This window comes from Amyelois transitella, chromosome 20 (assembly GCF_032362555.1).
Source record: "Amyelois transitella isolate CPQ chromosome 20, ilAmyTran1.1, whole genome shotgun sequence".
In the NCBI taxonomy this organism is placed as follows: Eukaryota; Metazoa; Arthropoda; class Insecta; order Lepidoptera; family Pyralidae; genus Amyelois; species Amyelois transitella.
Window position 1 is genome coordinate 1,963,143 of NC_083523.1, and position 13,808 is coordinate 1,976,950.

General features: G+C 36.0%; 5 protein-coding genes across 5 annotated transcripts; 3 read left to right on the plus strand and 2 right to left on the minus strand.

Moving 5' to 3' along the window:
* The first annotated feature begins 845 nt into the window (after nt 1-845).
* Nucleotides 846-3,281, plus strand: LOC106136172 (uncharacterized). The gene is made up of 2 exons (XM_013336634.2): nt 846-1,207; nt 2,486-3,281. Exons 1-2 carry the CDS (start codon nt 1,030-1,032, stop codon nt 3,070-3,072), a joined length of 765 nt encoding a protein of 254 aa, XP_013192088.2. The 5' UTR covers nt 846-1,029; the 3' UTR covers nt 3,073-3,281.
* LOC106136179 (uncharacterized) lies at nt 1,209-3,874 on the minus strand. Its single transcript, XM_013336640.2, has 2 exons — nt 3,412-3,874; nt 1,209-2,432 (listed from the first exon to the last, which is right to left on the minus strand). The coding sequence occupies exons 1-2, from the start codon at nt 3,696-3,698 to the stop codon at nt 1,514-1,516; spliced, it is 1,206 nt and encodes a 401-aa protein (XP_013192094.1). The 5' UTR covers nt 3,699-3,874; the 3' UTR covers nt 1,209-1,513.
* Nucleotides 3,875-3,953: 79 nt separating this feature from the next.
* LOC132902989 (uncharacterized) lies at nt 3,954-6,408 on the plus strand. The gene is made up of 2 exons (XM_060950116.1): nt 3,954-4,222; nt 4,513-6,408. Exons 1-2 carry the CDS (start codon nt 3,968-3,970, stop codon nt 6,406-6,408), a joined length of 2,151 nt encoding a protein of 716 aa, XP_060806099.1. The 5' UTR covers nt 3,954-3,967.
* On the plus strand, nt 6,192-8,243 carry LOC106133464 (uncharacterized). The gene is made up of 3 exons (XM_013333198.2): nt 6,192-6,672; nt 6,758-6,849; nt 7,682-8,243. Exons 1-3 carry the CDS (start codon nt 6,435-6,437, stop codon nt 8,147-8,149), a joined length of 798 nt encoding a protein of 265 aa, XP_013188652.1. The 5' UTR covers nt 6,192-6,434; the 3' UTR covers nt 8,150-8,243.
* LOC106133455 (uncharacterized) lies at nt 6,637-8,847 on the minus strand. The gene is made up of 2 exons (XM_013333189.2): nt 8,236-8,847; nt 6,637-7,642 (listed from the first exon to the last, which is right to left on the minus strand). Exons 1-2 carry the CDS (start codon nt 8,845-8,847, stop codon nt 6,863-6,865), a joined length of 1,392 nt encoding a protein of 463 aa, XP_013188643.2. The 3' UTR covers nt 6,637-6,862.
* Nucleotides 8,848-13,808: the final 4,961 nt, after the last annotated feature.

Here is a 13,808-nt window from a genome sequence, read left to right on the forward strand (position 1 = left end):
AATGATTTAACAGATTTTCAATATAAACAAGTCTATTGTTTTTGCTTTTTATAAATTCATATTAGATAGCTTTGCAATGAAATGCAGCCATAATAAAGCCTCCTTGACCGTTGATGGACAGGAAGCTAGCTAAAAGGCTGCCAATCAGAGCTGTCAAAAAAAATGACATTTCTTTTCATTCTTTCCGATTTGAGTTTTCATTTCACACATCTCACTCGCTTGCGCCCGCGTTTCGTTGTGTTCTGTGTATTTTCGTAGCTTTCCCCGTCTTCTGTTTTTTTTTGACCCGGACTGCCCAAGGACTCTGATTTTGCTTTTTTGAATACGACTTGGATTGTTATTTTGGACTCTGATATTGCCTATCTGTGACTTGTGCGTGCTTATCCGGATATTGTTTGTGTACCTGCCTACCCGGCATACATACTTTCTGCCAAAATGAGTAGACTTCGACGTGGCCGTGGCAGATCCTTTGAAGATACACGTATTTTGTGTGTTAACTGCAACATATTATGTGTTAATAGACTACGCCGTTATCCGGCTTTAGACCTGAATCCCCGAGTTACAGCTTTACTCGCAAGTTTGGTCTATCCAAAAGATGTAAGTATTTTATTATTACTTATAATATATATATGTATAATGTTAGGTATGTCTTTTTAGCTTGTGGGTATCTTACCTTTTCCATGTATGTAGGTATATACTTGAAGTTGCCTGTTTCATTAAGTATAATTAATTTGTTTCAAAAATCAAGTAGAAGAGATCTGTATATATTTTTTATGAGAAAACTCCGGCCGTGCGCTGCGTTAAGCGGGTGCACGGCGCGGGCACCCGCGCGGCGTGATGTTTCATGTAAATTCATAGAGCAGCGCTGCGTAAAGGCGGAACGCCCGTCACACGCGGCGCGGGCGACGGGGGTACGCTCGCGTGTCCGTGCGACGGAGCACGCGAGCGGAGATGTTTCTAGAAAATCAGTGAGCGCCGCTGCGTTATCCGTGTCGCACGCGCCGTGCTTGTACAATCAAGTTGATAAACATGAGTGATATTGATACGGAACGTGTTATTTTAGAAGTGCAATGTCGCCCCGCTTTATGGGATCTGTCTAACAACTTGTATAAAGACAGGGATGCGCGTCAAGCTGCATGGCTCGAGATTTGTAAAGAATTATACGAAAATTATGAGGACTTCAGTGACACAGAAAAAAAGTCAACAGGTAAATTCTTACTTTTTATTATGACTTTATAAATTTATTTACTACATAATTATTTACTTCTTTCATTTATTAAGGTGGGTACAGACTATATAACATAACATGTTATACGACATTGCTATATAACAAGTTTCAGATAATGTGGACACTGAATGATATAAAACATGTTAAAATAACATGTAATATGTTACATAGTCTGTACCCACCTTTAGGCTTAGTAAACATTTTGTATTTACTTATGTTAATTGTTATTTAACTATTGTATTGTGACCTCTTCACGAGCAAATTTTTTTTAACTTAAGTAAATAATCAATAAATACAGCGATCTTGCCACGATACCTTACCGTTTGTGGCAAAGTAATCAGCGAACTGATCTCGTATTGTATACGAGTTTCTTTGAACTAGCCCAAATCCATTTGTGATATCGCGGATATGGCGGGGTGTTATGACAACATCGCTGATATTACCGAATCCGTCTCTTTTTCGTACAAAATTATGCATTATACAAATTGCTTTTATGAAACAAATGGCATGTTCTCTAGAAACGTTAAGTGGACGATGAAGTATTCGAAACTTATTGGCCATTATTCCAAAGGTTGATTCAATGTAACGTCTAGCTCTTGACAATCTATAATTAAATATTTTCTTTCTATGATCCATTGCAATAGCCCGCGCATATGGTCGCATAAGATGTGTAGACAGTCCAAACGCTTCATCTCCAACTATGACGTATGGCACTGGTGTGGTAGCTGCAGTATTGGTTGGTTTATTATTTTGTAGCACTGGCAATGATTTTGGAGGAGGAATATCTAATAGCTCATCCTGCATCTGTTGAAATAAAGTGCTGTTGGTGAAAACTGAAGAGTCAGATTCTTTACCTTGTATTCCAACATTTATGTAGGTGAATTCATAGTTTGCGTTACACATTGCAAGCAAGACAATGGAATAGTAATGTTTGTAATTGTAGTAAAGTGATCCGCTGTGAGGTGGTCTTATAATCCGTATATGTTTTCCATCTACAGCACCTAAACAGTTAGGAAAATTTGTGTTGCTTAAAAAGCCTTCTGCTATGTCTTCCCATCGCATACGTGTAAATACTGGTATACATTCTTCTTTCAGTCTTTGCCATATAATTTGACAGACATCATTAACAATTTTTCGGATGGTAGATTGTCCCGCATGGTACGCCAAGTGCATATCCACGAAAGTATGTCCACTTACTAAGTACCTGTGAAAAATACAAAATTATTTTTTAAGTATGTATTATTTTTCATTTTTCAGAAAAAAAAATACAAGCGCGATGGAAAACCGCGAGAGATTGCTATACGAAAGTCAAAGCTAGTAACAAGAAACTTAAGTCTGGTTCTGGTGCTAAAAAAGGAAAAGGGTACAGCTATTATAATATTATGACTTTTCTGGACTCTAACAAAAGAGTAGAAGGACAAGAATCTTTGGAAAATTCTCAGGACGACTCTTCGGGTCATACAAGTACACTTGAATTGTCCCAACACCCAATAGTTGACACTAGTGAGGTGTTAATACCTGAGACCAGTACATCTGGAAATGAAAATGACACAGCAAGCAGAGAAACGCAAAAACAATCAAAGCGTAAAAAGGCGTCGTCGCCGACTCCTTTTGAAATACAATTATTACAATCCATACAACACAAAAAGGACGAAGAAAATGATGAAGACTTGTCATTTTTTAAATCTATTATGCCAAACATAAAAAAATTGTCTACATATCAAAAATTATTGTTTCGATCAAAGGTATTAAACTTATTAATTGACATTGAAAAAGAAAATGTTATTACATTGGAGGATTTATCGAACATCGTACTGACAAATGACACTCAAGCAGAACATTAATCCTATTATCAATTATTTACTGCATTTATACTCTATTTGAAGAAAGACAAAGATTGGAAGTAGCCTTATAATATTGTTAATTATGATAATTACAATGACTGTGATTTTGATTTACTTTACGTATGTACCTACACTACCAAATTGTTATACTTAGTTCTCATTAAAGTAATTGTAGATTAAAATATTGTTAATTATAATAAGTGATAAATCCAATCACTGTGATTTTACTGTTACTTATGATTATGATAAGTCCAATAACTGATTTGGTTGTATACATGCGTGATCTTGACTGACAAAATAAAAATATTTTATATCAAGAAAAACATTTTATTTACTTACCTTGCCGTTATTGCCAACCTCTCTATTGGTAATATAATTGATACACTTCTTACTTTTAGAGTATTAGCACTATGTTTCAAATATGGTTCAAGTTTCGAAAATAATTCATCAAATGTAGACGTTGACATTTTAAAATACTTAAAAAATCTCCTCTCATCTTCTCTTAATAGCGTAAACTTGGTTACAAATTCTCCACACAACATTCTGGACGAGACATATGGGCTGATTGGCTGCCGCTGTTGTCTACGTCGTCTTTTGGCTAGGTAGTATATCAACAAATAATCCATTATGAATCGACTGTACACCCGCACGTCTAAAATTGTACTGGCGGCGCTGCGTTTAGCGGGAGGTCGTTGCGGATACCCGCGACGGGCTATTTGTCCGCGACGGAGCACGACGCGGATGCCCGCGACGGATGCCCGCGTCGGATGCCCGCGCCGTGCACCCGCTTAACGCAGCGCACGGCCTCCTAGGTTGGCTTTTTACGGCTTATGTCTAGTCTAAGAAGTATTCATTATAGTCACCCATTTAATTAATGTAATTGTTTCTCTTCCAGATGAATGAGAATGACTTCGTATGTGAAGCATGCAGAGATCTTTTGATATTTGCAATAAATGATAATTTGCAACAAGAAGTTACCAGTGGTGATGGAGAACAAGCTGGATCTAGTCAGAGGGGCCACACTAATGTGTGCCTTCTTTGCGGTTGTTCAATTACACAAAGGCAAAGTGACAGGATACTAAGAGACAATCCTAATGAACTCCATCAATCTATGATAGACATAATCAAGAACAAAGTAGCGCCACGGCAGGTAAATAAAACAAATATTTGCTTTTCTTTTTCTTGAGCGATCAACACTGGTGTTAGATTTTTGCATACAAATACTCAGGCTCCAAAGTCTTAAACTTGCCTGCCTAAGAACACACCCAATGTACTTGAAAATTAATTATGAGTCTTGTTACTTGAAATAAAATAATTCTTGAAATAAATTAATATGTAAGAATAAAAAGCTACTACAATCAGCTTTATCTGCATTACACATGGATATGGTAGAAGTACTATTTATTTCAACTACAAATTATAAAAAAAATATATTTTCAGGTAACAACTACCGATAGAGTATGTCATGCATGTTGGCTGAGAACTCAAAGAGAAGTACGTAGAATGCATCATGTGGACAGTGAACATGGACAACAATCTGCATCAGACATTTCACAAGATCGGGAGGAGTCTTCTGATTTAAATGAAAGAAGACCTGAGGGTGTGGAAGATGAAACAATCACACAAACGATTTTAATACCTGGATATAAAAGAGCTGCAAACAACAATAAAAGGTGTGTTTTTCTCAATTGCCCTCAAACAACACTGAGAAGCATATCAGATAATTTTCGTGCTCTTTTGATTAAAGATCATAGGTTTTATATACCTAAATTAGCTCGTATATGCGATGATCATATAAATAGCAATTTGTGGGGTACACTTTTCGAAGCTGATAACTCCATTGAAACATTTAGTGCTGATCAAATAGCACATGTTTTTTCATTTGTCAATTCTTTAAATGTGACAATAGATTTTGAAAACCCATTAGAAATGGATGATCAGCTATTTCGCTACTGGATTGGGTATACAAAGGATCAATTCCGTACACTATTAGAAGAAATGCCTCGATTGAGTGAAATTAGAAAAGGGACAGTGGGTTTAGCCATACTGTTAATTAAAATGAGAACTGGAGACTCAGATGAAAGAATCTCTTTATTAATTGGAATGCCAAGAAGAACAATGGAGACATTAATGCATAAAGTGCGTGAAATTCTTGTACAAGACTTTGTTCCTTCCAATTTAGGCATCAATCATATATCAAGAGAACAGTTGCGTCAACACTCTCTATCAATCCCTGAAGGTTTATATGGGAATGGAAGTAATGCCATTGTTATTTGTGATGGTACATACATTTATATTCATAAAAGTTCCAATTACATGTTCCAAAAACAAACTTATTCCCTACATAAATACCGAAACTTGGTTAAACCTTTCTTGATTGTAGCATGTGATGGTTATATTATTGATATTTTCGGCCCATACAAGGCAACTACATCAGATGCTGATATTATGAAAAGCCTCTTTTCAGAAGGATCTGCTCTAAGATCATATTTTTTAGAAGATGATGTGTTCATTTTAGACCGTGGTTTCAGGGATAGTATTAGTTTATTAGAAGGATGTGGGTATAGAACTTGTACACCAGATACACTTTTAGAAGGAGAACGCCAACTTACTACAGCTCAAGCCAATGAGAGTCGCTGCGTAACACTGTGTAGATGGGTAGTAGAGGCTGTAAATGGTCATTTCAAAACTAATTTTAAATTATTTAGACAAGAATACTTTCACTTGGCTCTGCCTAACTTATGTGAACTTTTTTCAATTGCAGCGGCTCTATTAAATAGGTTTGGTGTTCGATTTCAAGACAATGTGTACGTAAATGAAATATTAGAGATAATAAGAGAACGTAAAACACTTGAAAATAATTTATCAAATAAAATTGATGAATTAAATATGAATAGACGCACATCCTTCTTTGAAAGCATCACAGCTGATAGAAATAATATTTCATATTTCCCTGTAATGGAAGAGAGAGATTTAATATTATTCGCTCTTGGAACTTACCAGATTAGGCAAGCCCGGTCATACTATGGGGAACATATTAGAAGTCATGGGGGATACAGGATAGAAGTGAGTAGAGAATATGTGCGATCATCTGAATATGATCTTAGGGTGCGTCCACATCTGGCGAATGTGCCGCGAATGTGCAGCTCGCGAGCCGTTTGCGAGCTGCGCGCGTACAATTTTGTTCGAGCGCCGCTCCTGCGCCGCCCGCGCGCAGTTCACGCGCAACCTAAGCGCCGTACGCGATCAGCGCGCGGGCGGCGCGCTAGCGGCTCGCGTCTTCCTTCCACCCGCGTCTCAATCCCCGCACCCCTTACCCGCTCAGTTCGTTTCTGATTATTGGAGGTTAAGTACGTGTTGTCATGGAGTGGACGGAGGAGAACTGTTTACGCTTAATTGAAACATATAAAAGATTTCCAGTTTTGTGGGATCCTAAAGATCAATATTACTATAGAAAAAATGTAAAAAATGATGCGTGGAAAGAAATTGGTGCTATAATGGGAAGCGATTATGAACAATGCCGTAGCAAACTGTTAAGTCTTTTATCTTCTTTTAGAAGAGAGAAAGGAAAAAGTCAAAAAAGTAAAGGGACAGGGAAAGGCGAGTAAAAAACTATTTGTTACTTTTTATGTTTTATTTTATTAGTTAAATTGACTATGTAACTAATATTATTCTATATTTTTAGGTGCATCCGAGACTTACAAAAGTAGATGGTTTGCCTATGACGCTTTTTCCTTTTTAGCTGATCGGGATAAACCAAGGAAACGTATAAATACTGTAAGTAATTAAATCAACAATATTTATCTTGAAATGCAATACGGCCTTCATTTACGCAATAAGAAGCAATCTCATCTCTTATTTCGTTTATTTCTCTTGAATATCTTATTTGTGATGTTTGAATATTTGAAAGAGATGTCAAATTAGGTACGGATTGATTTATATACATATTGGAATTAGTTGTATAACTATCGGTGGCGTTCTGTTTCAAATAATTATGCAAGTGAATAATACTCATAACGACTACTTCAGCAACTTCTGGTTTTAATATCATAGGTTTTCTAAGTACCCTAAAAATGGATGATGCAATGCCAAAGGCACTCTCAACAATTCTGCGAGCTCTGCTTAATCTATAGTTAAAAATGCGTTCCGGAGTGCCTTTACTGTGGTTACCGGAGTATGGTTTCATCACATGTTTATCTAGAGCAAAAGCGCTGTCAGCAACAAAGAAGTAGGGTATCGCTTTAGTCCTGTAAGGTAATGCTTTTTCTTGTGGTAAATTTAAGGAGCCATTTTGCATCATCTTGTAGAACTCTGTATCTTTGAATATCCCTCCATCAGATATACGCCCCTGGCAACCAACATCAGCAAACATAAATTTATAATCTGAGTCTACCAGTGCAAACAGAACAATACTAAAAGTAGATTTGTAATTATGATATTCAGTTCCACTTTTCGGAGGTGCCTGTATGACTATATGTTTACCGTCTATTGCGCCAATGCAATGGGGCAAATGCCATTTATCTTCGAATCCTTTACTCACTTCTAGCCATATTTCTGGTCTCCTTGGCACCTGAAAAATAATAATATAAATATAAAAACATTATTACAGGAACAGGCAGATATAGAACAAGATAAAGTGGATGAGCGACAGGTACAAGATGATGGAATAAATACTGACACTGAAAGCGACCTGTCTTTTATTGAACCTCCGCCGTCCAAAAAGAAAAAATCGACGGATGATAAAATCGTAACTGAAGCCCTACAATGTTTAAAGACTGCTACAGAAAAATTGAGCGATAATTCCAAATTGTCACAAGAAGTACATTCATTTATAAATTTTATTGGAGCCAAAATGGAATCTTATTCACGTTCAACAAAAAATATGGTTCAACAGGCAATATTTGATGTCATAATGAAAGCTGATTCTGGGTACTATGATTATCAACCAAATATGCAAGTGTCAACGCAAGGTTATACAACTTATTCTCAAAGTGCTTCTACGTCCAGACCGCACAGTCAGGAAAGTAATTATTCGGCAGAAGATACGAATGACAGCTACAGTGATTTGTTTCAATAATAACTACTTTCTTTTTGTAAACTTATATGTTGCTTATAAAAAAGGCTATGTGATTATTTAATAAAGATAATTAGAAAAATACTCACACGTACGTTTTCCTTTAAACACTTGATAATCGCCAAACACACTTCAGGAATAATAATACTTATACTTTGCTTAGAAATTCTAAAAAGGTACTGCAAGCTTGTGTAGGAATCTCCAGTGGCCAAGAATCGTAATGTCAAACTTAATTTATTTTCAACTGAAATTGGTAGCCTAAAATGCGTTTCCTTTTTAGCAATCTTGAAACTAAGCATGTGTAGTAGATTTTCATATAATTCTGGTGACAATTTTAAAAAATTTGCATAGTGGCCGCTTAATTGATGGCTTTTTAACTCCGCTACTATATTCTGTTTTCTTTTAAAAATAGGATTTTGCCACCAACGCCGTTGTCTCTTTTTTTTCCTTTTTATCAGTAATATAATAGCTAATGATGCAGCAATTATATTAAAAGCACTAGTGTCGTCCGACATCTTCGAAAGTACTGAGCCAGTAAATGGAACTGTAAGCGCGAGGATTGAGTACGCGCAGATCGCGCGCCGCGCGCACGCCTTATACGAGCCTTGTATGAGTTGCGCTAAGGCGGCGCAACGAACCATTGCAGTGACTGCATGCGTGCAGCGCGAGTGCAGTTCGCGTACCGTTCGTGAGTTGCACATTCGCGGCACATTCGCCAGATGTGGACGCACCCTGAGGCAGTGATGATGCTACTTTAATAAGAGGTAGAATAAAATCGAGGCATGTAAGCCGTAAACAATATTATGTCTATGTTTTAATAGAAAATAATATACCTGGGCGGACTGGTATTACTGAATATTGCTGTAGTTGCCTTGTTGGTCGACGTACCGTTGGATGCTGTGCTCACGTAATGACTATAGTTTGGTATTTGGGATGGGCAAGATACCAACCAAATGTCTTTGCACCAGCAGCATTTTTGGATGATGTATTAGTTTTAGAGAATGAAGAGGAATAAAATAATGTAAAATTAAATCTTGTTTTTCATTTACTACTTTTCCCTACCTTAACCATACATAAGAGAGACCTCAAACCAATTTTCTATAATAAATACCTATATGGTAATCAAACATTTTACAAACTGTGGCATGCTAATATTATATACTTACCTAAATATCATTTGTAGTCACTGATACGAATGGTACCTAACCATAAGTGCTGTAGCTTAACATGCGTAATTGTGAATAATATGCCTTACTCAGTTTCCGTAGTAAAGTATTTGATACAACATAAACTAATATTAAGGTTGATGGTGACATAACCTACAAAACTTCAAAACAGTATATTTCAAAAACCTGAAGTCATACGGCTATATAGTTTTTTTCACCAAGATCCAGAAAATAAGCTCTATTAGGCAAGATATATTTCATTCGTAGACGCTAACTTTAGACATGACCTAAAATGATGTATGGGAAGCTGCCATAGCTCTTTATCTCTTATCGCGCTTCTCGAAAGTGCACAAAAATTTCCATTAACGTGTGGGTTGTCATAAAGTCAAAATTTTCGTGGTACTTTTTTACGGTGTCTTATTACCTACCTAGAGGTACTTTACAGTTCAAACTAAAAAATCCTACTTCGAAATCTCAATTCGGACCGACACCGTATTTGACATAAGAATACGATCGCAGAGTGGTTGATTAAAATGGTCCGTAAAGGCTTTCCTAGAAAGTCCGGAAGTACGCGTCCACGCGATACCCCTTTTGTCAATAATCGGCCTAGTCCGGGATGGCTAAAAGCTTTTTTAAAACGTCACCCTAATTTAGTTAAAAGAACCAGCGAGGGAGTAACTAAAGCCAGTGCCTGTGTGTCTGAAGCGGACATAAAGAAATGGTTTCTTGAAATAAGAAACTACCTGACAAGTGAAAACTTGTTAGAGCCAATTCAGGACCCAAAGTGTATGTTTAATGCTGACGAGACAGGATTTCAGCTGTGTCCTTCTACTGGTCGCGTACTTGCTGTTAAAGGAGACAAAAATGTTTATTCTGTGGAACTGGAACTCCAAAGAAAACGTTACGGTATTTACCTTTTCCGCTGATGGCAAAACTTGTCCTCCATTAATGGTATTTCCTTACAAACGACTGCCTGAGTGCGACATCAGTGCCATCTAAATGGGGTATCGGACGCAGTGATTTAGGGTGGATGACGGCAGATGGTTTGAACCAGTTTATCACTGAAATATTTGATCCATATCTTACTGAAAGCAACATCAAAAGACCAGTTATTCTATTTATAGATGGTCACAAAAGCCATATCACTTTGCAGCTTAGTTTGACTTGCAAAGAGTTATAATTGATCTAGTTGCTCTTTACCCCAACACTACCCGCATCACTCAGCCAGCAGTTGTTTCAGTTTTAGGCCTATTAATAAAAGATACCGAAACGCAGTTCGAAAATTTCAATCAGAAAACATTGAAGAAGTGATAACAAAATGAAACATCGGTATGATCCTTAAAACTGTTGTATATTACTTTAAACCTGAAACTATTGCAAATAGTTTACGAGCATGTGGCTTGTCCCTTTGATGAGATTGCTTTAGATTACTCCAAATGTTTAAGTCAATCAAAGAATAAAGAACAGTTGTTTTGACAACAAACTCATGTCCCTAAAAGAATTTGAAAACATTGTAGGTGCCGAAATGAAAGACAAACTAAAAGTATTAAAATCTCAAGGTGTCACATGAATGAAACGTCTCCTACATTTAACCCTTAACCACCTACCAGCGGTCACATGGACGATGTGTGCATGTCTTGCGGCTGCGCACGTTTATGTGTCTAACAGTGATGGAATATGTGTGGATCTAAAATGGATAAAAACATTCAAAGATGGCTTCACCAAGAGATGTCAATTGAGGAAGAAATGCCTGACGAGGATTGCAGCGACATAGAATCTGATACAACTGAAGATCAAGTGCAGGTTGAAGATTGTGAATTTGACTCTGAATTGGAAGGTGATAATCAACAGGATGGTATGGTGTATGGTGGTATGGTGGATGGACTGCAGATAAATTACACAACCAGCTTTCAATGAAATGGACAAAGGGATTATGGGGATCAATGGAATATCTCGACTCTTTGGAATTTCATCCAGAACTTTCAGAAGGCGTTACGCTGCTCAAAACAAAACACAATAACCACTGAGGAAACATCCTGTCTTGGGTTTCAAAATGAAAAAAGGTTGTTGAAAAATGCAGATGCAGGATTTCCTCCTACAGGCAGACAATATGTATGCTAGCATATCAATTTGCTGAAAAACTAAAACTCAAATTTGACAATAAAAAGCAATCGGCCGGTGTTACATGGTTCAAAAGTTTTATTGAGAGGAGTCCAGAGTTATCCATAAGACAAACTGAAGGCTTATCTGTGGCTAGAGCTAAAGATTTTAGTAGAGAAGAAGTGACTAACTTCTATGAGCTTTTAGGGCGTATTTTTTTTTTTTGTACTTTGCCATTTTCACGTGTCACCGCACTTGTGCCCTTGATTTTTTAAAAGATAATTATCTAATACTTATGATGTGAACGAAATATAAAAAAGCATTTATTTTTGTTTATGTATATATTTTTTATTTATATTTAAAAAAAAAATTGTATTTTTTATAGTTTTCTGAAAGTTATCATAAGTAGGAAAATGTTATGTCACTCACTGAACTTAGTGGTTATTCCTTACTCACTTTTGCCGCCAAAACTTTTAAAATTTTATTGAATCCATAGGCAGATATGTAATCTTAACATTTAATAAGCCTCACACGGAAATCTCAACGCTAAGATAGTAAAATAAGACTTTATTTACTGTAACGCAAATTGGCCTAAGTGGAAAATTCCTACTGAGTTACGTTAATTTTAGCCAAATTTTTAAAGTTTAAAAACTTTTTGTCGGTTAAAAGGTATTTCTAATTTGACAACACTAACAGAGCTATCATTGGTCGGACGGACGCCATTTTTAGGCACACCTTACTGAGAAGCCAAAGTGTGTGGGTGTTCATTTGGTGCAGTGGAAATTTTCCATTGATAAACGCGATTATCCAAGGCAAATTTAAGGTAAGACTTATATCCAAAGTGTTTTTATTTTGTTGACGAGGAAGTTAAGGGCTTATACTTTAACTTTAATTGGAAATACATGCATAAACACAAATATTACATATAAAACATATTTTTACAAAATTTCCTTACATAGAAACGTTACGTCCGCTGAGAAACATTTTACTCATTGGATTGAATTTGTAACTCAGTGGAAAGATTAGGGCGTATACATATTGTGAATTTATTGGCGATACACCCTGGCTTTACTTGAATGCATTTTAGAAATTTAATTTTTATCGTAAGTCAATAAATTTGTATTCAATAAATATCAGGCTTATCATAATATATAAAATACTAGCTGTTGCCCGCGGCTCCGCCCGCGGCAAATGTATATTCGTTTAATGTGGTAGTAAAAGTATACAGACAACAAATAATAATAGGTACTAAGAGTAATAGGACGTAGGTAGTAGGTATAGCGCGAGCCGCAGTCGTGTTCGTTCAACAACTTATCTACCTACTTAAATAATTTGGAGTGCGTATTTATTAACTTCACGATATTTCCGAAACTATTAATCCAATTAGTGTGCTGTAAAAGACAAAATCTTCGTAAAATTATCTTGTTGATGAAGTTACTTTTAAATCATAAGAACTAATATACTTGTGTAGTAATAAGTCTCCAAATGTACCTTTTAATTTAAATCATTTTACTTTATTTTGTAGTTACTTAACTATAGAAGTTAGATGTATTGTGTCGCGGACTTTTTTATTGATCTTCTAAAAACCTATATTTATTTAGTACATTGTACGCATATAAAATCAACAGTGGGGCCAGATTTTGTTGATAATGTTTGATATGTATGTATTTGAAATAATTTTTTTGTTGATAATGTTTGATATGTATGTATTTGAAATAATTTGTCCTGAAAACTTCTAGGCGAGTGAGGGTAGGGAGAACTCAGGGTAGGTAGTGTGTGGTTATAACAACATTTTATTTTGTTTTAGAGTCGCTTAAGTAATAAAATGCCCTTAACACCAGCCGAAAGAATGAAAAAATATAGGGAAAAACTCAAAAGTGACCCCGAAAAATACAAAGCTCAAAAAAAGAAGCACGCAGATTATGTTAAGTCCAAAACCAAGAAAGTTAGTGAATTATCGGATGAAGAGAAAGAAAAAAAAAGGAAATTATGGAGAGAACAAAAGCGTCACCAAAAACAAAAAAAAGACGTTCTTAATGTACAAGAAACTTTCAATGAAGAAAAAGCGACACGTAGTAAAACTATGAAAGAAGAAGCTTTAAGAAAGAAACTCTGTAATAATGCAGTAGTGAAAAAATACAATGCGGCATTGAAACGGATACGTCAATTAACAAAGTTAGTAAACAAATATAAACAGAGGCTTTACAGGAACAAACAGGAGTCTGAAAAAAAGATTTGTGAGTTAAACAGTAATTTAGAATTAGTCAATGCAAGAAACGAATTCATGGAATGTACTATTAAGGCCACTTACGCTAAATGCAAATCACAGAAGGAAAAGAAAGTTTTTAAAGAGATGGTAGAAAGCACCGAAGTACGAGATGCTAGAAAAAAAAATA